This window comes from Heptranchias perlo, chromosome 31 (assembly GCF_035084215.1).
Source record: "Heptranchias perlo isolate sHepPer1 chromosome 31, sHepPer1.hap1, whole genome shotgun sequence".
Lineage (NCBI taxonomy): Eukaryota > Metazoa > Chordata > Chondrichthyes > Hexanchiformes > Hexanchidae > Heptranchias > Heptranchias perlo.
The window spans coordinates 24,318,696-24,343,793 of NC_090355.1; the positions used below are offsets into that span (position 1 = coordinate 24,318,696).

Below are 25,098 nucleotides of genomic sequence, written 5' to 3' on the forward strand. Positions count from 1 at the left end.
ATACACCAAATTGTATCAGAGGTCATCCAGACCCCAAAGATTCTGGAGTCCTAAAGTAGCCCCTGAATCACCAGCTGACTTTTCCGTAAACCTTTAACTCTTGGCTAAGTGTTCGCCTTCATAAAACTTTTCTCAGGGTGGAAGCTTTGGCAGCTGGTTTAATATTGAATCTAAAGAATTCAGAATAATTAATCCAAAGAGATGGAAAGTGGTCCAGCTGAGTTCAAGTGTTCATTCCAAAATAATCCAGTATTTACAGTTACTGTAACTTGTGTTCAGGAATCTTTCAAGGCAATTCATCTTTCTTTTCCCCCCGATGCTAAACTCTCTTTCTATGAAAATAAGTACAATTAATGACTGTTTACCTATCGCTGCTTGTTGATCGCACAGCACCTTTCCTGAGCTCTTCATCCACTCCTTTCCGGGCCCATTTTTTCTGCTTTGGAGCAGTGTCAGATTTGGTTGTAGTTGATTCAGTCGTTAAGCCTAAAATGGAAACACGTAAAAAATTCAGCTTGGAACAAGAGGCAACAACTCATCAAGATAAACACACAATGCTGCCAAGATGGTGAACACTATAATATAGTGAAGGCTGGTGGACTAAACTGGAAATCAATAAGGTGCCTGTAAGCATCTTAGTTAAATCCAGTAGTTTGCATATAGAGCATGAGAACGTTCAAATAAATAATAGGATGAAGGATGAAAGGTTCAATACAACTCTGCAAACTTGGCAAAAGTGTCATTTAATAGTCAGCTAAATGACAGGTACCAGATTATAATGCATACAGATAACTGAAATTCAGGATATACTTTGCCTTACCTGCTGGTAAAACTGCCATAGGCTTCCAACAAGTTCTAATTGTAAATCAGTTCGACAGCAGCTTAATAGAGATACCCAGTTAAAATTTCAATTTTTCTTTATAAACTTCTTTCTCTTTGCTCTTGTGATGCAAACAATTAAAGCTGGGTACAGGACTACATAGGATCACTGGACCATAAACTGTTCTGTTCTCATAAGTGTTCTAATACAAGACCGGAATATTTACATTTTTTCCAGTGGAGTGCATATATTAGTTTAGCTTCAGGTAAAACTGCAGACAAAGCTCATTATTTGCCTGAGTGTATCGTAATTGGATAATACCCTGAAAATCATTTAATCCTCATTGCTGAAACGATGACGATGCATCATTAGAATGTGGGATGTAATGGCTCCAGTAACACTTTCTTCATCAACTTGTATCTCACTTTAACAAAATATTGATTATCCACCAGCTGCTGGTCTTCAGCTTGTCCGATGGATTCAATCATTTGTAACTGAGAAATACCAAAACCGCAAGTTTGAGACAGAGAACTGCTAAGACACAACACTCTACAACTGTGGTAAGATTGTCTATTTGATATCTGATGCCCTCACATGAGCATAAAAAGAAATCACAGAATCGTAGAATGTCACTGCACAGATGATGGTAATTTGGCCCATCAAATCTTTGCGGGTATTTTGCTCCACAGGAACTCACCTTGCCTAATCCCACTCTCCTACTTGTTCCCACACACCCTTCAATGTTCTTCTGAGAATGTGGAACTCGCTACCAAAAGGGGTAGTTGAGGCGAATAGTGTAGATGCATTTAAGGGAAGCTAGATAAACACACGAGGGAGGAAGGTATCGAAGGATATGCTGATAGGGTGAGGTGAAGTAGGGAGGGAGACGGCTCGTGTGGAGCATGAACACTGGCATGGACCAGTTGGGCCGAATGGCCTGTTTCTCTGCTGTAGATTCGATGTAACTCGATGATGTTCCTCCATATTAAAAGAACTTACGGGCTCTGCTTCAACAGTTTGTGGCAGAGAACTCCACGTGCTCACCAAAAGGAGTTGATGTATCTAATGGAGGAACATCTTTACATGTCAGCTTGGCTCAGTTGCTGGCACTTTTCCCTCTAAGTCAGAAGCTTTTAGGTTCAAGCCTCACTCCAGCACTTGAGCACATAATCTAAGCTGAAACTTCAGTGCAGTATTGAGGGAGTGTTGCATCATCGGAAGAGCCGTGTTTCAGATGAGACGTTAAACTGAGGCCTTGTCTGCCTGTTCAGGTTAAGATCCCATGGCACCATTCAAAGAGGAGCAGGGAGTTCCCCTGATGTCCCGGCAACATTCATCTCTCAACCAATACCAGCAAAACAGTGTGAGCGGCCATTCATCTCACTGCTGCTTGTGGGACCTTGCTGTGTGCAAATTGGCTCCCACATCTGCCTACAAAACAGCGATTACACTTCAAAAATAATTCACTAGTTGTGAAGTGTTTTGGGATTTTCTGAAGACACAAAATGCACTATATAAATGCAAGTTCTTTTTTCTTTCTTACAATGTTAAAGTAGAAGGTGAAAACCAGAAATGTAAAGCAGGATGTTCCTCCATTAGATACATCAACTCCTTTTGGTGAGCACGTGTAGTCAATGCAGAGGTGATCCCAATAAATAGATAACGATAAGAAGTAATATATTTATGCCACATTTTTAAAAAGATGCTGTCATGTACTTTGCTTCTACTTTGATTTATCTTAATTAACTGTTAAATATTTATTTAAAGTTCCAGCTATATGATGCAATAATCAGGTTTTAAATGTGTTATTATCTACTCTATGGGAAAAAGATTAAATTTGAGAGAATAAGTATTTACAGACATAATCAAAAATGCAATTTAATATAGATGCAAAATACATAATCTGCATCTTTTTACACTTAGAAAGGAACAACATCATATGTTGGCATTATCAAAAGTTTTCCTTTCTGACAAATATCTTCCTATTCTAGAAATGTATCTGTTTACTCTTGTGTAATATTATGAGTCCGTTACTGCATTCTTGCTCGCGTTTCCTCAAATCTACATTTCTGTTTTCGGATGAAAAGTCTGTCAAAAAACCTTTGAAATTACCTGTCATGTCTGAATTTATTGGTAACACAGAAAAGCCTCTGGAGATTATAATCAGACTGTGTTCTGCATCATGACGAGGACAAAGGAGGATCAACCACTGTTCAACCAACAAATTGCGGGCAAGAGCAGCTTTAACTATAGACACTGTACTATCCATTGAACACAATACCAAGATAATGCCATACTGACTGTATAAAACAAACAGAGTGGCACAGATGGTCAAAATACAGGTCTTTCCTGTCACTCAGACTTGGCACATCGGTGAAGGTTTCGGTCTGCCAGTGTGGCAAGTGAAACCGTGAATTTGAAGCTTTGTATTGCTTGATTATTTTATATGTTCTGAGTTTTGGGAAGAGTTAAGTCTCTTTTATTTATATGTATCTGAGAGAGGACACAAAAGCAAGGACAGCAGAGAAAGGATTAACTTAAAAGGAGGGAAATTCCGAAAGGACCATAACATCATTTGAGTAAGGAGTGGAATTCTGGATAAAAATTTAAATGTAATATATAAGCAGGAACCCTTTAGTAACTCATTAGTCCTGTTGCAGAGATGTTTGGTGAAGAAGAAAGGTTCAAGGCTTCAGGTTCTCACTATAAAAAAACACCCTCTAGCTCGATAGAATAGTCTGCTTATTCAAAAACTATAAGTAAGGCCTGCTGAATGAATTCTCTCTTTGAATTGTATTATAATTTAGTGTATTAAATTATAAATTAAATAAATTAACTTTTATTTAATTTGTACCTCTAACCATGCGGGAAGCAAAAAAGTAATTGTAAGGCAGATTACTTAATATCTGTGACTATTGGTTTGCTAAGAAAATGCCTATTTTCTAACTCTGCTTTTTAGAGAATTGCACCGGGGCCAAACCTGGCTGTAGCAAATGAAAGTTGTTGTTTTAAGGTAGACCTGGTTGACTCCCTTGTCTCTGAGATTGAGGCAGGGGGAGAGGAGAGAGAGAGAGAGACAGGGGGCAGGGCAGAGGGGAGAGGGAGAAGAGAAAGAGAGATGGGAGAGAAAGGGAAGAGAAAGAAAAAGAGAGGAGAGAGAAAAGAGAGGAAGAGAATGCACTTAAAAAGGTAGTAAAAAAAAAACTGTAAAGACGACAGCGTGTTCATTGGAATTGACCGGAGTTCTACTGGAAATTAAAAATGTCTCCTCCCCACCCCATGACACGGGTGCTTGTCATTAAGGGTGTACTCATACACACCATGCAGCGCCCGATAACTTAGTGTTTTGATTTACAGGGTTTCAGAGCTGCACTGCAGCCTTAATTGAAATCTCATTTTGTAGAACACTGCTTCTTGCCTACAATCCCCCACTGAATGAGCTCCTCCAAAATCTGGGGATGGTGTCTGGTACAGTTAAGGCAAAGTTGGGGAAATCAGAGTGTGTTTCAAATCCTACTATTCAAGTGACTGGCTGCTTTTAGCAGAGCAGGAGAGCTGCTCACACGCCTGTCCTTCAAGTCAGAGAACAGTGCAGAAAATCCAAAAAAGAAAGAGGAGAAATTCATAAAAATGGGATTTATATGTTACACATTGCTGATTTACTTGTTGACCAATATTCTTGTACACTTTTAAAAGAAAGGGAAGAGATAAACACTCTGAGAATTTTGAACCTGTTCAACATTTCCAAAGATCAGGTGTAAGCTGCAAAATGATTGTTTCCCTGTAGCCGAAGAGGACTTTGCTGAAATGAAAATCAACTCCAGTATGTCATTCAGGTCAAAGACAAAACTAACAGCCCTTACCCAGCAACTCTTTGCGTGTTCTACATGCAATCTCTTTGATCTCCATGCGGGAAAGTGAGAGCGAATGGGTTACCGGCATCGCTGCAATGGCACTGGACGTAGGGGTGGTGACAACTTTGGCAACCAGAGGTGACTTCAGAGGCCGCTCAATGCTCCTTCCCACAAGGTTGCTGAGAGGAATCTTATAAATGTGTTTCCACTGAATTTCACCTTAGAATACAACACAACAGCATTGTTAGCAAGCATTCATCACAGGCAAGCAACTGTGCCCTGCCTTGTGCTGGGATGGTCAATGTACATTTAATGGCAATATGTTATGTAGGGAGAATGATAAACAGTGAGCTACCATATCCTTGTCAAAGCATCGCCTATTCAGTAGACCCTGGTGACTTTGATTCATGAACTGTTACAGAGTGTTATAGTCAATTAATTTTAAATAGATTATGTACTAACATGGTGTTTTTCTTAAAATTACTGCTTTAGTAATGAATTATAAAATTTAAAATTAACACTTGTAAGAAAAACGATTTTATCAACTTAACCAGAAAATCAAAACAAACCAGCTGACATTTTTTACAACATTATCTGGTTATAATGGTGGTGGAAGCAGATTCAATAGTAACTTTCAAATGGAAATAATATACACACACACTTAAAAAGGAAAGATTTGCAGGGCTAGAGGGAAAGAGCAGGGGAGCGGGAATAATTGGTAGCTCTTTCAGAGAGCTGGCACAGGCACGATGGGCTGAATGGCCTCCTTCTATGCTGTATTATTCTGTGATAATGAGGGTAACTGCTAATGCAAGATGTGCTATATAGTTTGGTGTGGATATAACTGAAACATTTTAAATCTGGACTTTCTGCCCGTGCATCGACATATATATCTGACTTCAATACATTTTTGGCACATAAATAATGAAGTAATCAAGCTGTAGCAAGTCACTCAACCTTGTGGTCCTGTATCAAATAATCTCAAGCAATAATAATCAAATCACTCCTATAAGGTTAAAATCAATGACGAGATCTGAAGGCTCAGTCAGTTTTTATAAGTCAAGTCCGTAATGAGTTAGTTATCACTTTAATGAAGTTTCTGAAGATCATTGCTATTCCATCTGATGCAACTATTAACTTCACAGCGATTGCCAATCTTCATATAAAGGAACTTCAAACCGCTCAGAACAGAAACTTTGACTTCTCTGATACCAAACTGCAAAGAAATAATCATCATTCAGGTGAGGACATAAACCAGAAGATGGCGTGATGGAGCCACTACACTGTTCTGATATAGACAGGACATGTTTGTAAGCATGGACTGAGCATTACTAACCTCTGTTTTGTTGATACACTGAACTTGGATATTCACTAATATTACATTGTATTGTTGCACATTAATACTCATCTTCAAGATTACTCCTATTGTTTCTATATTTCACCAATGTAAATGATAAGCAAAAGCCCCATGAAAGCAAGACACATATTCTAGCTTCTAGGTAGGATATTCCATGTGGTTATCGTTGCTTAAAGAGATATCACCCAGACACATACAAGACGCTGTGGTATAGCTTCCAGTCTCTATATTAAAGCAGTAGAGTAGCAACAATAATTTTGAACTCCATCGGCAGCTTCCTATCTCAGTGATTTGCAATACTTGGGTTTTAATAGACTATATTGGCAAATGATCACTAGCAGACATGCAGATAGGTGTCACTCAAGTCAACTATTGACACAGAATTTTAATTTTGGTAAACTTTTTAAAACTCTTACTGTCGCTGGAGTCATGGGCCTCTAGCTCATGAGACAGGGCTATTTTATGAGTCAGGTAAGAGGGTAAAATGTCCTGCTTACATTAAATATGGGTGGGCTATAATCCCTCATCTTAAGCGTCATCTGGTAGGGTAAATTCAGCGAGGCACCACTCCCGCTGGAATACCATTTAACAGGAGCCTGGAGCAGACGCGCAGACCTCCACACCCAATTCCCCCATCCATGCTCCCCTTGTGTGAGACTGCTTTAGGAGTGAAGCCTCGCAAAATTTACCCCTTTAGTGAATTCGTTAGTGGAATTCTCTGCCTGGCAGCCACCCCAAGAACAGAGATTTCTAACCTGCAACCTCAAAGTACATAAAAAACTGTAACCTTAACAACTAATCTTCGAAATCTTAGCAGTTTTGAGTAAGATCGGAACAGCACAGGCAATCAGCCCTTCAAGAACGACAGATAAATGACACAAGTCTACCCTTTGTTCTCATTATTTTCCGTAATATTCCCCATTTTTTAATCTGTTTTTCAGAGACTGAAAACAAAAATCAATCCACAAGGAGATAAATATTGTATTTTTTAGTGTTCAATATCTCTGACCCATGTGATGTGGGTATATTTACTGTATGGGTGCTGGGCACAAGATTAATATTTTCCACATGCAAGAGCCAAAAAAGTTAATTTGTGTGTAACATCACTCGAGTCGAAGGATACAGCATTGATTTAACAAAATTTTTTTTAAATGAACAACACAATCAGGAAATGTGTATCTGGCACATAGGTAGATCACATTCTTATGAAAGTTATGAATAAGTTATTGAAAGGAAAATCTGGCGGGGTGTATTACAGGCGGTCGATCCGCCTGCTTTGTGCCCCATCGAAGTTAGATTTCATCCCCTCTGTACTTTTCACAGAGAACCTATCAGCTTCTACTTTAGTTGTTTTCAAACACTTTCAACACATCTCTTCTCAGTATTCATTAATGGCAATAACGATATGCCAGCACAAGAATCTGACCGCACTGTTAGATAATTCCACTTAGAATCCTCATTAAGAATCTCAAGGGAGTCGTGTTTGTAGATGCCAGGGGATGGAACTATTCTGGCTAACTTGTTGCCGCGACGATAAGCGGGAACCGCTCCAAACAGAAAGATTTAAGAATGACTTTAAAACAGAGTCCATTTGTAATGCACAAGTACGAATTGAAAGTCAGCAGGATGTTTCTTGTCCAACACATGCAGGATTTGGCTGCCCTGAGTGATCAGCTCCTCGGACTGGGGAGAAAAGGGAGTGACTAGAATCCTCACTACTGAGGTAATGCGAGTACTTTTGGGAGGTAACAAGCTGTGCTCCACCCAGTAACTGTCAGCTGTGAGTGAAAGTTTATTCTGGAGGGAAAATTTTAAACTAATGTCATTTGTAATTTTCTTTTATGTTTGCTGAATATTGTGAAGCAGAGTTGCCTGGATATTGTTGAAACCTTAGATTAACGGAATTATAATGGTTGGACCTGGATGTTGAAAGTACTCGGCGTATTACGTGTTAGATTTTACAAAACACAAGTGAGCTTCACTTTTTGGATATTGGCCTGTGGTGCTAACTACTCTCCTAAATAGTTTCCAACAGCAACAAAAATGAAATTTCTTTCCTGTCACGTTTAAAGCAACCCTTGATGCTCGTGTGAATGTGGGATTGATCTGGTGCTGAACATGGCATGTCCTTTACAGCAGTCAATAAACTTATTTCCTTTATAATGTCTATTAGAATTGTGAACTGAATGTTAGAAGCAAAAGACCAATGTCCCCTCCAAAATGACATTTTCCGCTTTGCTTACCCTGGTTTCATTCTCAGTCACATGAGGTGATCACATTTGCTTTTCTTGAATGCATTTCTATTAACAAGCCTGTGACAATAGGAAGAATTAAATATTTTTCATACATCTGAATTACTGCCCCAACCATCAATTTGCAGCTGGAATTCTCTCGACTGGTTTTCATATTGTGAATACACACTTTTTATACAGTTGCACTTCTGCTGAATCATAGAAGTACATTTTATATCAGAGATCATGGTGAATCAGAGAGCCTTATGAAGTATTATTTACTGCATTGCCAGCTAACTAACTGCATGGTTAAACACGTGGTCCATTTTAAATATCAAATTGAGTTATAAAGGTCCATATGATGCTGAGGTGAGTGGGCACAACTATGGCAGATGGAGTTTAATGTGGAGAGGTGCGAAAGACAAAACGGTATATTTTCTTAATGGTGTGAGACGAGGAGTTGTAGAGGAGCAAAGGGATTTAGGTGCACAGGTACACAAATCACTAAAAGCTAGTGCACAGGTAATCAAAAAGGTTAATGGAATGTTGGTCTTTATCTCAAGGGAGTTGGAACACAGAAGTGAGGAAGTGATGCTTCAGTTGTACAGAGCCTTGGTCAGACCCCATCTGGAGGACTGCATTCAGTTTTGGGCACCGCACCTCAGGAAAAATATGTTGGCCTTGGAAGGAAACACAGATTCACCAGAATGATACCAAGACTTAAAGGGATAAATATGAGGACAGGTTGCATAAATTTGGCTTGTGTTCCTTTGAGTTCAGACGGTTGTGGAGTGATCTAATGGGGGTCTTTAAGATGATCAAGGGATACAATAAGCTAGATACAAATAAATTATTTCCTCTGGTGGGCAATCCAGAACAGGGGGGCACAATCTTAAAATTAGAGCCAAGCCATTTAGGAGTGAAATCAGGAAGCACTTTTTCACGCAAAGGGTAGTGGAAATCTGGAACTCTCTCCCGCAAAAGGCTGTGGATGCTGGGTCAATTGAGATCGATATATTTTTGTTGGGTAAGGGTATCAAGTGATATGGAGCAGAGGCGGGTAGATGGAGTTGCGGGTAAAAGGAGTTGAGGTACTGATCAGCCAAGATCTAATTGAATGGCGGAATAAGTTCAAGGGGGTGAATGGCTTATTCCTGTCTCACTTTTATAATATATGGTTGAAACCTGCAGTTCCACAAGTTGCTGTGAACTGCCATTGGACAACGGTTTACCTGCAGGCTGCCAGCCTGCTCACACTGAGTCTGTAACCTCTCCTATTATCGTGTTAAAGAGTCTTAGTCACTCGTGCGATACATTCAAGAACCAGACGACAGGTCTGCAGCCCTTTTTCACTGGGATTACCGAAGTAATGAAACTAATCTCAGTTTCACTGTAAATGTTAAAAGCAACAGCAGCACAAATGAATCTCTGGGCCTCTGAGAGACCCGAGCTACATGTCTATAGATTCAAATGCCATGTTAAAATGTCAGGGAAATTGATTTTTGAATTTAGTAACCATAGTATTCAGAGCTGCCAATGCTCTCCGACATTAAATGCAGCATCGTCTAGTCAGAAACTGTTTCACAAGCAAACAAGTGTCTCGGTGTTTTTCAAAAATACATATATATATATTTTAATTTGCGCTTTTCATTTTTCGATGAGCTTCTGTCCTGGTCGAGGTGAGAGACGTCAGTGTTGAGGAATAGAAACATTATCAGTTTTGGACATTCACAGTCGGGGTCAAGTATAAGGCAATTGGGTACAGAGTAAAGCTCCCTTTACTTTACCCCAACAATGGCCCAAAAATCCTCAGGCCGTGATTCCGGGAGTTGTGCCAGGATCATGCCTGCTGGTGTCCACCAGCGCTGACCCAACCAGAGTATGCGGGGGTCAGTGGGAGGGTGCCCACTAGCCCCATGCCACTAGAAGGTCTGCTGCCTGTCTGTCATCTGGGGAAGGGGGATGGCCATGAATCCCATGGTGGAATGTTTTTTGCACCCACTGCGGCCTCCTTATCAATATTTCTTTTTAAATCCTCAAGATTCAGGGGTCCAGGATCCCTCTCGGGCCTGCATCCACTAGTGGGGCCCACTTGCATCCTTCTGGAGGCTGGTGTGCCTCATCTTGTTGGATGTACTGAGCTCCAACATATGTGGGTTCCCACTGAAGCCAGGGAAGCAGGATCTCCAAGTGTAGGAAATCTCCACCCCCTTTCCATCTCTGGCCTTGTAAGAGGTGGGCAAAGGCTCTCTCCCTTACAAGGCTGACCAGATAATAGAGTAGGGTAGCCTAGCGGTTATGGCACTGGACTCATGAACCACAAGGATGATACCAGAACTGAGAGGATATCATTATCAGGAAAGGCTGAACAGGCTGGGGCTCTTTTCTCTAGAAACGAGAAGGCTGAGAGATGACCTGATAGAGGTCTTTAAGATAATGGTCTGATAGGGTGGACGTAGAGAAAATGTTACCACTTGTGGGGGAGTCCAAAACTAGAGGTCATAAATATAAAAATAGCTCCTTGTAAATCCAATAGAGAATTCAGGAGAAACCTCTTTACCCAAAGAGTGGTAAGAATGTGGAATGTGCTAACACAAGGAGTAGTCAAGTCAAATAGCATAGATGCATTAAAGGGAAGCTAGATAATCACATGGTGGAGAAAGGAATAAAAGGGTATCCTGACAGGGTGAGATGAAGTAGGGAGGGAGGGAGGAGGCTCGTGTGGAGCATAAACGCCAGCATAGACCAGGTGGGCCGAATGGCTGTTACTGGGCTGTAGTTTCAACGTAACTTGATGTAACCAAGAGGGCGTGAGTTCAAATCCCACTATTAAAAGTTGGGGAATTGAATTCAATAAATCTGGTAATTTATGGGCTGGCATCAGGTTAAATGATCATGAAAGATGCTGAATTGTTGTAAAAAGCCAACTGATTCACTAATGTCCTTTAGCGGAGGAAACCTGCCAGCCCTATTTCATCTGACCTATATGTGACTCCTGTCCTACACTATTTGGTTAACTCTTAATGCCCTTAAGGCAACTAGGGATGGGCAATAAATACCACCTCGCCAGTGTCACCCACATCAAGAACAAATAAAAAAACATATCAGCATGGGTCGGGACACAGCGTATGAGGACCAGGCCTATGTTCAGTGCATTCCACTGGACTCCTTTCGGAGTTACAGCGCAAGTCTGAACGGCCAAGTAAATTTGCCGCAAAGTATCAGCTGGGACTTTGTTAAAGGGTGATGTTTTTTTTAATTGGCAAAAACAGCAAGGTAACGTCAACGTTGGATTTTAAAAGCCTGCAGGTTATAAAATGCAGGAGTTTTTAAGGAATACCATCCACAGCCCAACAACATAGAACACACTTCAACAAGTTTAGATTTTGCGGTTTTCACGGATAAATGGACGGAACCACAGAATGTTATTCCCAAAACACCGGCAAAAATCGTGAAATTCCAAATAACAAAACTAGAGTGAATTAATCAATCACAACAAAACATTGGGCCTGGTTATTATCCAGTGAAAACATCGTGTATTCAAAAGATATTTTGCTGTCACATTTTAAAAAAAATTTAGGGAGGACCAATTTCCTTCCCCTCTGCAGGGCAGGAATGGGGCAGTAGAACGACGAAAGTGGCAGTGCAGCACTTACCGCCTGTTCCTGGCAACGTCTGGGTCTCCACCATTTTGGTCGGGGCCATGAAATCAGTGGCCCAGGCGCCCATCATTAGCCTACGCCAATCGGGGTCGTACGCCAATCGGGCTGCTGCGCAAATCGGGGTCATATGCCAATCAGGGTCATATGCCAATCGGGGTGCTGTGCAAATCAGGGTTGTGCGCCAATCAGAGTCATATGCCAATCGGGGTGCTGCGCAAATTGGGGTCGTACGCCAGTCGGGCTGCTATGCCAATCGGGGTCATATGCCAATCGGGGTCGTACGTCAATCAGGGTCGTACACCAAACGGGCTGCTGCGCCAATCGGGGTCGTATGCCAATCGGGGTCATATGCCAATCGGGGTCGTACGCCAATCGGGCTGCTGCGCCAATCGGGGTCATATGCCAATCGGGGTCATATGCCAATCAGGGTCGTACGCCAATCAGGTTGCTGCGCCAATCGGGGTCGTATGCCAATCGGGGTCGTACGCCAATCGGGGTTGTACGCCAATCGGGCTGCTGCGCCAATCGGGGTCGTATGCCAATCGGGGTCATATGCCAATCGGGGTCGTACGCCAATCGGGCTGCTGTGCCAATCGGGGTCGTATGCCAATCGGGCTGCTGCGCCAATCGGGGTCGTATGCCAATCGGGGTGCTGCACAAATCGGGGTGCTCCAATTTCTATACAACCTTGATGCAATTTTGAAGCACTGATTGGAAGAATGTGCTCATTGGTACTTGGCCATGAGTGGCCTATCCAGTCGCCCTTAAAGGGGCCGCTGCAGGCTGCTCAGAAAAAAGTTTCAAATAAAGTATGTAAATGATTTTTGTGGGGGCAGGAGGAGCATTAATGCTCTTGCTGGCCCCACAAAAATCAACCCCCCCCCACCCCTCAGTGGCCCTCGCCCGCTATCGCCTTGCCCCCCTGCCCCTTAACTTACCCCGACTGCTGGGGTCCGCCCGATGGAAGCTGTCACATGTAAATCTACCTCGTGAGTTCATGTGACAGAAAAAGGATGTTTCTCTGAAAACCACTACCCTTTTCCAAAAGTTGTAATACTCCTGTATTATATACGAAATAACAGGCAGCTGGCATGGAGTTACAAGACAGTAATTTAATCAAGAAGTTGAGAATATAATAAATCACAATGGGAAAGCTCAAAACAGTTTAACATCAGCGGAACGCAAGAGATTGAATTTCTGCCATCAACTCATGCCAATTTTTAAAAAAATCCTTTATAATATACGATCACAGTGTTTCCTGTACGATGTGAAACGTAAATCTAGTATTTCAGTGTCAGAGAGTAGTAGATCTATATTTTGCTATAAAATCTAGTTGTTGCAGTGCTCCATCAGCAACTAAACCTGAACTCCAACTGCTGCAGGTAAGTAAGTGGAAGAAAGTTTGTGGTCTCTCATGTCAGGTATTGTTACTGCTGCTTTGGACTTTCTGCTAAAAGATTAAAATAATACAACAACAAGAACTTGCATTTATATAGCGCCTTTAAAGCAGTAAAACGTCCCAAGGCACTTCACAGGAGCGTAATCAGACAAAAATTGACACCGAGCCACAAAAAGAGATATTAGGGCAGGTCACCAAAAGCTTGGTCAAAGAGGTAGGTTTTAAAGAGAGACTTAAAGGAGGAGAGAGAGGTTGAGAGGTGGAGAGGTTTAGGGTGGGAATTCCAGAGCTTAGGGTCTAGGTAGCTGAAGGCACAGCCGCTAAAGGTGGAGGGAAAGAAATCGTGGATGTGCAAGAGGCCAGAATTGGAGGAGCGCAGAGATCTCGGAGGGTCATAGGGCTGGAGGAAGGGTGAAGCCATTGAGGGATCTGAATACAGGATGAGAGGGAATTCCAGAGCTTAGGACCTAGATGGCTGAAGGCATGGCTGCCAAAACTGGGACGAAGCGAGTGGAGGATGCATAAGAGGCCAGAGTTGGAGGAACACAGAGTTCTTGGTGGGTTGTAGGGCTGGAGGAAGTTACAGAGATAGGGAGGGGCGAGACCATTTAGGGATGTGAACATGAGGATGAGAATTTTAAAATCAATGCAATGCTGGACTGGGAGACAATACAGGTTAGCGAGCACAGGGGTGATGGGTGAGTGTGTTTTGATGGAGGTGGAAGATGGGAGGCTGGCCAGGAGAGCGTTGGAATAGTCGAGTCTGGAAGGAACAAAAGCATGAATGGGAGTTTCAGCAGATTTAGAATACACTTATAATGTAGCGATCCATGCTATTTCACAATAATCCACCGCAGATTAAAATCTTCAAATGATTGTATTGCAAATTAGATCTTGAGCTAAGGGTGACAGTTCACATCAACTGAATAGAAGGCTTGTGGCAGCACATACCTACCACCAAAAACCCACCGACTCCACATCAACTTCATCTGTCCAGCTAAAAATAAAGGTTCTATATGTGAACATACATCTCAAGGAGGAGTCTTGCTCAACGGGAGCACAGATTGGAGAATTAAAATGAATGAGCAGAAAATTGGGAATGCTACACACCTGGTTAGAGCTTTCACTAGATTTATTCTGCAAAGTCTGGCTCTGTGGTGCCACTCAAATCAAACTCAGAAGATTATGGGTTCACTACAGGTCCGAGGACATAATCTAGGCTGATACTTCAAAGCAGTCCATGAGGAGGTGCTACACTGTTGGAGGTGCTGTCTTACAGGTGAGACATTAAACCAAGGCTGCATCTGATTGTTGTGGTCTCATGGGACTATGTGAAGGTTGATCAGGGAGTTCTCCTGGTGTCCTGGGCGACATTATCCCTCTACAAATACTACCAAAATAGATTAATTTTGTCATTTATCTCATTTGCTGTTTGTGAGATCTTGTTCTGCACAAATTAACTGTTGTGTCTGCCTACAAACAACAGTTCAAAAAGTAATTAATTAGCTGCGAAGTGCTTGGGATATCCTGAGGGTGTGAAATGAATTATATAAATGCATGTTCTTTCTTCCTTAAAGTAATGGGTGGATGGAAGCAATTGCAGTGGAAATTATCTCATCTCAGAATCAGAGAGCAACGTGAATTGACCCTGGATGAGATTTTGTCCGTGATCACACCCACCCATTACAAAATTGATGTTGACATCTCCGGTTTTTGTTTAAACTGCTTTAGTGGGTTGTGACCTCTGACCTGAGCAGCTGATCTCGCCATGACTAGAACTGATAATAGCAATGACCAGGAAATGTGAATCACAAGTTCATCAGGAGTTGGTGTTTCAAATGTCAGCATTTGTCTTTAACCCTTTGAGTACTGATTGTCCTTTACAAACGGTCAAATTCTAGACATCTTTTCTAGAGCGTCCATGAACGTTTATTTCTGTCACTGTCCTATTCTTAACACTATTATACTGTAGCATTGTAGAAGGGTAGAAGTCACAAGATAAAACAGCTCTACTCTCCTCGAATGATTAACAGGGCCTGGACAGCTTAAATTTTAATCTGGTCCAACCAGAAACTGTTGATACGGAGCCCAGTTTCTAATATATTACAATTAAAATGCTCGAGTGTTTTACATCCTGAAAATGTCCCTTTGATATGACGGACATATTTAATCTTCTGAGGACCTTAGTGTCTGAAATCTTGTGCCACCATCGAAGTTTCATGGTCTTTTTGAGGCCATCTAGGTGGCTACAATTGAGCTTTCTGATGTGGAGACTGTAAGGTCCAACTATCACGCACATATCCCATGCAGTAGCATCCTAGTGCATGAGCCCGGTAAGGAGAAACTTCTTTACCCAGAGTGGTTAGAATGTGGAACTCACTACTACAAGGAGTAGTTGAGGTGACTAGCATAGATGCATTTAAGGGGAAGCTAGATAAACACATGAAGGAGAAAGGAGTAGAAGTATACATTGATGGGGTTAGATGAAGAGGGGTGGGAGGAGGCTCATGTGAGCATAAACGCCAGCATGGACCTGTTGGGCCGAATGGCCTGTTTCTGTGCTGTACATTCCATGTAATTCTGTGTAAAACTGTCTTGCCAGTTGTTGTTAAGTTAACACTTACAAGTATTATAAATAATCGTAACATTTCTATTTGTTTATCAGTATCTCTCCTTTGTTTCAGCAATGACAGTGTAAGCTAACTGTGCTCCTGGCTGGGACTACTGCAGTATTGGGTGCTTTACGATATGTAACAAGCAGTAAAGTGCACTCACCCAAGGTAATGTTCATGCAAAATTAAATTTTAAAACTCCTTAAAACCCTCTTCTCTTTAGTGTACTTATTATAGGGGCGACTTTTGCAGATTTCGCAATTAATCAATGAACTGCTTTAGCAACAGAATAATTCTTAATGTGCGCAAGTTACATTTCAGAAGCAGCACAGTGAAGCTAGCACTTGGAAGGCTGCACGTTCCATGCAAAGCTGAACAACCTGAGTAGTTTAATCATCAAATGGAATACAAGACGTCAGACTGTTTAATAAAAGAAATGAAAGAGTCAGCAATTCTTGTACATTGGAGTGCTATTACAAAGCACCTCCATTTAAGGAGAATGCTGAATCTGAGTTACTTTCTCCATTAGGTTAGTCCGCAGTAAATAATATCTATTAGTGAATGGTTACTGCCAGGAATGAAAATGCTTTTTTCAGTTATAAATCAGTTATAATTACACTCTCAGTTCAGGAGACTTGCAGAAACTTTAGTCTTAACTCTGTAGGAGTTTAAAACGGTATTTAAAGTTATGGGTGTGTGCACATTCACTAGTCTCAGGATTTACGAGCCATCCCTTTTATCGAGGGAAGGTGGATTCTCCATTTGATGCATTTGTTGTTAGGAGCTTTACTGTTCCATTGGGCTAGTTTAGAAAATGGAGATGTGATGTCTGTGGTTCTATCATTAACATCACTGTTGCCAATAAAGCAGACTCCAAAATAAAGAAAATGATCTCAAGCCAATCCTGACTAATGCACTGTTCCCACATCAGTCCCCAGCCAAAGGTATAAAACAGACTGCGTTGAGTCTGATAGCCCTTACGTGCTGTGCTTTGGTCCTGCTCGCTCACTGTTGCTGGGACAGGGTAGAATTAGGCAGCATTTTTACAAGTTAGGTTGGGATGAAAGAGGTGTGGAAGGACGAGATCGAGTGGCTCTTTAATCCATTTTTGGATCGTAGAATGTCACGGCACAGAAACAGGCCATTTGGCTCACCAAGTCTGTGCTGGTAAACCGCCCAGTCCAATCCCACTCTCCTGCCCTCTCCCACACCCTCTGATGCTTTGCGAGCAACTTTTAAAATAATTTATCGATGTTACTTCAACAACGGTTTGTAGCAGAGAATTTCACCTGTGAACCACCCAGTGTAAGGATTTTTATTCTAACCTCCCTGTCACAGTTCAACATCTTTACACCATTTCTCCACAGAAAGGATTTTAAAAAAAATTACTTTAAATTTTGTGTTTTGAAAGCATGGGCCCTGATATTTACGGGGAGGCGGGGAGGGAGGTTTAGCAGCCAGGACATCCGGAAATCTGTGTTTCCCGCCAAATTTAACGGGCGCGCCTCATTTCAATTTTTTGGCTCCATTTGCTGGCCGCAGCCAGATTGAGAGGCCGGCACCAGGCCGCAGCCGGGGAGCGGAGAGGAGGGAGAGGTTGGGGATTGTGGGGGGGGGGGGCGGGGGGGGGGGGGAAATGGAGAGGACATCGTGGGCCGGGAATAGATCGGGTGCGGGGATTGGACCGTGGTAGTGAGGGTGGGAGGAGAGATTGGATCGTGCAGGCGCGGCGGGGAGGGAGGGAGGGAGGATTGCGCGGGGGCATACGGAGGGGGGGGGGAAGAGATCGGATCGCGGCGGGGGGAGGGGAAGAGGGGGCGAGATCTATCATTCTAGTGAAAATAAGCCCTCAATTCTCAGACTTTCTTCACAACTACAAACATTCATTCCTTGCAACATCCCAGTGAATCCACTCTGCTCCTTTTCCATTGCTTGTATATCTTTTCTAGAAACAGTGTAAACTCCAGGGACTCCGTGGATCTTCCGCTGAAATTTGAGCGGACAATTGGGAGAACCTCCATGGAAATTCAACCCTGAAATCTTGTATCATGTAAAATCCATATGTAAACATTTGGAACAAAGTTTCTCAAGTCGTATGTGCAGCTAGTGCGGTTCCTATTTATTATTTCTTACATGGCATGTACTGAAGGGAGTAATCATTCCTCTCATTTTGAGGCAAGGTAGTAAACATGGAAAATAAAAGACCAAATCATGTTTGAACAGGTTTCAAATATATGTTACTACTGTGAGATGTATTGAGGATCTGTGCAATGTTGAATTGGACTTATTTGCTTGTTCAATCACATTTATCAAGGTGATGCCTGATCAAACATGTCTGATAATATGTAGTACAGGGTATTACAGTAATGTAGACAAATGAGTACTTGAACAGTTGGCGGCACAATTTGTGCTTTGTAATGAAGCAGGAAATGAGCTGCAGTGAGTGTCAAAGGTGAGTATTTTGACTGAAGTTTACCCAATGCCAGAGCCAGCGCAGTGAAATCAACTAACTACCACCTCGCGATCTCTCCTCACCCAGTGGTGTCCTACAGTATGTTCCTATGGGCCTTGGGGTCTCACTTTTTAAAATATTTGTTCATGGGATGTGGGTGTCGCTGGCAAGGCCAGCATTTGTTGCCCATCCCTAATTGCCCTAGATTTCTTCATTTTAAAAGCCTGTCAATATAAAAGAATTTTTCATCAGCATCGTGGCTAATAACAAGGATAATAATACTTGCATTCATTTGGTTGACATTGATTGCCATTCCTTTGATTATGTCTTCACATTGATACGACAGCACAGAAACAGGCCATTCTGCCCGCCCTCCCCCTGCAGAACTTACAGCAGCACAGTCACCTCAAAGTAAAATCCCAGTTACAATGTCTGTGGGCAGGGACATAAGGCTTGGTGTCGATATTTGCAGGAGTTCCTGGGAGTGTGTCGATATTTGTAGGGAATTCCTGGATGTGTAAGTATTTTTAAGAGAGTTGCTGGGAATGTGTCAATATTTGCAGGGGGTTTCTCCACATAGAAAATCTTGAAAATGAAAGGGTAAATATCTATTAGTGTCAAATCATAATAAAAGCTGATTGATTTAGAAGATAACGGCAAGGCAACAGCTCACATGTTAAAATCTGTGCTAAATGCAACATCTTCTAACTGGAATCTAGTAGTTTTCAGCCCCTCAGGCTTGTTTCTATCTGCAGAAAGATAAACGTTGTCTACAGGTTGCAATTATTTCTGTTTAACGAGTTTCCACAACTTCTTATTATCAAAGCCAACAAGCAAAATTATTTCTTCCCATTTGCTGACTGTAATTAAATTGAAATGTTCTCTGTTTCGATCATCCTCAAACACATTGGAGAGCACGAACTGAAAAACTGTTTATGAAACACATTTTCCTTTTGGGTTCGTTAATAAAGAATCCATTCTGTACTAAATTTTTAAAAATGAACTGCTTTCAGTCAAATACTCACAGAAATGTTAAGGTTTTTTGTTAGAATCTCCTCCGGGTCCCTCATTCTCGGTGCATCACCCAGTGTCACGTCCAAATAGATGACCTCTTGTTCTCTAAAGCCATGTTGCGTATCCCCCATCGAGCCCAGGCATTCTAGGTGATCATTTATAGCAATCTTAAGGATGCTTTCCATTAATTTCCCAACCGTCAAGGTTAAACTGCCAGGCCTACGGTTGCCACGTTTTGATTTTAATCCTTTTTAAATAAGGGCCACACCACTTGCACCTTCCTCCAGTCATCTGGCACTTCCCCCAGCTCTCAACTGAATTACTGAAAGCGTTTACTAGGGCATCACTCATGACCTCAGCCATTTCCGCGAGTGCTCTCGGATAAATCAAAGCTGGCCCACCTTGGGACCCTTTCATTTAACTTGCACTGTTTCACTCGTCAGGTCTAAGCAACCCATTTGAGTGTCAGTTTCATTCACTATACAAGGGGCAGGTCCAACCTTCACACAGGTACAAACAGCTACAATTCAGCTCTTCTACCATGTCCTTGCTGACATCGGTAATTCTGTCCGAGTCACACTGCATCAGTTATATTTGTTCTCTAAGAGAACTCTCACTTCAAACATAAGCAAAAAAATGTTTTCCCATCATATTGGCTACGTTCAACTATTCTCCTTTCTGATTCATTTTAGCTTGCCTAACATTTGCTTCTGTTAGCACAAACTGCTTTGTAAAGCTTTCCCTGTCCAAAAGACGACTGCTCATTTTGTGAGCCTCGAACTACTTTTTTTTTGAGTTGAAGTATTTAACTGGAAATTTCCTCTTCACTCAGGAACCACTCAAGTTTCCTTTAAAGGCTGTAAGACAGGACTCTGGTGTCTCTCAGATACAGCTAGCAAACAAAGCAACTCACTGTTGCTGGCTTGTGTCTTCCTTTTTAATTGCTCCATGGGAGAGGGGAATGTCCCTTTAAATGCCAGTCAGGTGTCGAGCAGCCCCCATCGAAAGTGCTTGCAACAACACAAAGCATGGACAGAGAAACGTTCTTCTTTCAGTGAGGATTGCTCCTGCTATCTCTCAGTGGGTATGGGATGCAGATATCAACAATAACGGGAGTGTCAAATGCAGTAAGAATGCCTAAGGGCCTTCAATCATCAAAAATACTGCCGTCCTCATCCTCACCCACATTCAGTCCCACATTTCCATCCTTGCCCACTCTCCCATCGCTCCCCCATCCTTGTGCAGAGATCCACACTCACCCACATTCCCATCATCCATCCTCAAGCACAGAGTCCCACCACCTCTGTCCTCACCCACAATGAGACCCACAATACCCTCACCCTATCTTCTCAAAGTTCCACTCCCTCCCTGTTCCACCGCGTGTCAATTTCTGAATTTTCATTCTTGTTTTCACATCTCTCCAAGGGTTTGCTCCACCCTATCGTAATATCCCCGCATGCAGCCACCCCTCCGTCACTGGACACCTCCTTACACCCAACACTGGAATGCTCCCCTATCCCCAACACTGGAATGCTCCCCTATCCCCAACACTGGAATGCTCCCCCACCCCAAGCTCCCTCTGCCCCACCAGTACCTGCTCATTCAGCTACAATGCTCCTGCCTTCTGGAACTTTTTATCCAATTCTCTTTCTTGGCCACCTCTATCCCTGCTTTTCAAAAAGCTCAATAGCTGCCTGTGTCTTCAGTCCTTGTCTTAGTCTCTCTATTCCTCTCTCCTTTTCCCATGCTCGGTGTCAGTCCACTGTACCCTTTCCCTCCTTATTGTAAAGTGCTCTGAAACACCTTCCTATATGTGAGGAGCGTTATATAAATTCAAGCTGTTGCAAATGTAAAAGTGACTTCTATTTATCTTATTTATTCTGTGTCAGCCGTGGCTCAGTGGGAGCTCTCTCAACTCTGTCAGAAGGTTGTGGGTTCAAGTCCCACTCCAGACACTTGAGCACAAAATCTAGGCTGACACTTCAGTGCATTACTGAGGGAGGTGCTGCACTGTCTGAGGTGCTGTCTTTCAGACAAGATGTTAGACTGAGGCCCCGTCTGCCCTCTCAGGTGGACGTAAAAGATCCCCTGGCACTATTTGAAGAAGAGCAGGAGAGTTCTCCCTGTTATCTGGCCAATATTTATCTCTCAACCAACATCATTAAAACAGATTATCTGGTCGTTATTATATTGCTATTTGTGGGACCTTAGTGTTCATAAATTGGCTGCTGTGTTTCCTGCATTACAACAGTGACTACACTTCAAAAGTACTCCATCGGCTGTAAAGCGCTCTAAGACGTCCTGAGATTGTGAAAGGCGCTGTTTAAATGCACGTCTTTCTTTATCCTGTGACTCATAGTTGCCAGTGTGAGAACAGAGTCAAGTCCTTAGCAGCTGCTAGATACCGTTAAAGAACAAACCAATTCTTCAATTTCATATACAAAACACCCCGCTCCTGGTTAAAAATATACCAGAAAGGTACAATGGCAATGTATTGAGTTTCTGTCCTTGGTGCTGTGGAGCAGTCCATTATCTCCACACTCCTGCTTTAGACTGCCAGTACCTGGAAGATGATAATTACCATCCCGCGTAAAGAGATGCTGCTCAGTGGCTCCATCCCTTCGTGAGACCAACAGCTTTTAATAATAGAGGCTTTAGCTATTCCTGGAGATGGGAATGTACTGGTGTTTGATTATTCAGAAGTAAATGGCTTGTCCAACTCTGCTCTTTTGATAATAAGGATATTTTGTTGTACAATTCTTCGATATATGTATACATAACGAACTACAATACAAGTATCACTTTTTGCAGTTGTTAAACTTGCACCAAGTGCACTGTTTGAATGAGAGTAACGTTGATGTAAACACTTTAACGCTATTGATTCTTGTGTGAAGGCGCAGGATGTACGGCTGAATTTATTTCCCTCATGTGACCAGCTGCAGTAAACAACACAACTTTGGCCTTCAAGTCCTCATTCTGGGCTAGCCTGCTAGCTAAGCTTTAATAAATGCAAGCTGCTCATTATTTCTATTGCTCTATGTCCAAGGTCCTGGCTTGCATTTATCATGTGGGAAACCTGATAATAACTAAAGGCACTTTGAAATTTTGCTGAGTGATATTGTCTAACAGTTATGAGTAAGGATTCCCCTGGTCACTACGGGAAAGAAATTGTTCCCTGTTGGCGCTGAATTTTGGGGTGAAAATTAAGACTTGGGGAGGGACCAAATTCTGGATTCCCCCTGGAAGTGCACCGGCTACCGATTTGGGAGCTTCTGAATGTCCGGGGCGGCCGTCTGAAACAAGCGTTAGGGCCTCGAACGTGCTAATCGGGGCCTAACGCCTGCTTTAGGATCCTGATGCCAGATTCAGCGTAAAGAGTTTCGTATTTGTTTCTTTAAAAACTTACCTCAAAGTGGAGCCAGGAAGAGCAGCGGTGCTGCTGGCCTGCGCTCGTTGCCCTCACGTTCGCTCTGCTCCCCACCCCAACCCAGGACTTACTTGCGGGCCAGCTCCACCTCCGAGCCAGTGCCCCGACCGGGACTCCCAATACGCGTCCGCAGCTCACACCGGTATCAAGTAGACGAGGTCCGGGCCCTGATTTCCAGTGAGCCTGAGGCCTTGATCTTCGGGCCCGTGTAGCAGGCATGCCACCCGCTTCGGGCCGAATGCTGGAATATGGGATTAGAGTAGACAGGGCTGATGGCCGGCGCGGACACGATGGGCCGAAGGGCCTCTATCCGTGCTGTATAACTCTATGACTCTATGACTCTATGACTTCCAGCTGGATGGTTTGCTGTTCATTCTCCGAGGGGCATTTACCTGGATCACAGGGCAAGAGGAGGCACTGGCGAAGATTTGGGGAATTGATTATTTCACTCATGAAATAATCTAGGGTGCAAAGGTTCAACAAGATCCTAAAACTTGACAGTGACATAGTAATACATTCCTGCTGTCATTTTTGGTAGTCATATGCTGCAAAACATTCCAACTTAAAAAGGAAAATAAACTTAGCTCAGGATCAAAGATCTGACTCTGCAAAACTGCAGGTCAATGTCTTTGTGTTGAGTGTGTGTACTTGGCAGCGAAGAGTATGTTCTATGCTGAAGAAAATGATTAATAATTTTGCACAGTAAGGCTGCTGAACAATTCGGAGTAATGAGCTCTGACACATTTTCCTTTCGTTTCACATACCTAAGCTATTTTAGCTAAACCAACAACAGAGAGTTAAAACAGATTTTCCTCGCGATAAATTGCTGTAAATAGCAGATAACAGGCTACTCCGCAGAGTTCCTTGTCACTCTTTCATTCAATTATTGTGCTGCAAATACTTTCACTTGGTGAGAAGACAGGGGCCTATGCAAAACAGTGTTCTGATCGCAGAGTAATAAATACAACCACCTCTAGTAGGCTGTGCTAAGACCCGTCTCGTTAATAATCCCAACTTCACCACGGAACAAGCAGCTGCTGCAAGGCCCAATTTATTAGATCCTGTAGTAGTCCTCAGAAGAATTTACTGTTCACTGTAACCATATATTTATTCATTATATTTGTAGCTCTGTGACAAGCACAACAAATTCCAATTTAAATGTTAAATATGACCCCTTTTATTAAAATTAGTTGTGCACAGTGCATCAGTTAACGGTGCCAATGTTCCGCGCATTGGCCTCCTGACGCTTTAAGCTTGATTAAAATTGAAAAATAAAACACACACTAAACCAATTGGCAAAGGCGTACAGCCTAGATTTCAATCACATCAGAACTATAAGAGGCTTCTTTTCAGCACTGTACACCACGTGGGATCGTGTAGATGGAAACAATCGGGCTTGGCTGATGTGAGTTTAATCTATGAAATGCACTGTTGGCCCAGTCTATGCTGTGAAATTAGATTGAAACTTCATTCCTTCCCTTTCATTTCTTCCCTAATTGTTCCCGTATGAATTCCAAATTATTCCACTATGGCTCAGTGATATAGTAATGACAATCCTTTAAAGACTTGCAAGACAGTCTTCCAGAGGAGTTCCCTCTCCCCAAGTCCTGATTGACATTGCAGTGAAGCAGATACTGGTCCTCTTGCCTTGGAGCGCCTGTACCCACCCCTCCTTAACGTTAAGGACCTGATCGCTGTGTCGTGAGGGGCAGATGGCCTACGGAGATCTGAACTTCGCTGCAGAGGAGATGGTGGAACACATAGTGAGGAAAATCGATGCTCTTGGAGGGGTGGCCATCTTTCGATGCTCTCTAGCACCTCCTGGCAGCCACCTAAAGAGTGACACTGGGAGGGGCTGACAGCAGGTCACGGAGTGAAACATAGAAAATAGGAGCAAGAGTAGGCCATTCGGCCCTTCAGGCCTGCTCCGCCATTCAAAATGTTCATGGCTGATCGTCTAACTCAAACAGAAGTGCAGCAAAAAGGGAATCAGAAAAGCGCAGTGGAAGTGCTCAGTTGCTGCAATATTGGTACTTCAGTTCACACTTTTAATCTCAGCCCAGAAACGGCCGGTCGGATGTATAACGGGCGGTCGATCCGATACCGGAAAAAGTTAAAATTCTCCCCATTGACACCAGGACTGATAGTATCGGACTCTCCCGTCTGTACTAATCGCCAGTGGAAGCAGCTTCCGTCAGTTAAACTGAGTGCTTCTCTCCTTCTCTCTGTGGCCATGTAAAGGCAAAGCACATCTGCTGGGTTATTTTGAA

At 42.7% G+C, this 25,098-nt stretch overlaps 1 protein-coding gene across 1 annotated transcript in view; it reads right to left on the reverse strand.

Moving 5' to 3' along the window:
- Positions 1-361: 361 nt before the first annotated feature.
- Positions 362-25,098, reverse strand: part of garnl3 (GTPase activating Rap/RanGAP domain like 3) — a 281,725-nt gene continuing 256,988 nt past the window's right edge. Inside the window, exons 27-28 of the mRNA XM_067969493.1 lie at positions 4,684-4,893; positions 362-486 (exon numbers count right to left, since the gene is read on the reverse strand). Coding sequence (XP_067825594.1) covers positions 362-486; positions 4,684-4,893 — 335 coding nt within the window. The remainder of the gene's footprint in view (positions 487-4,683; positions 4,894-25,098) is intronic.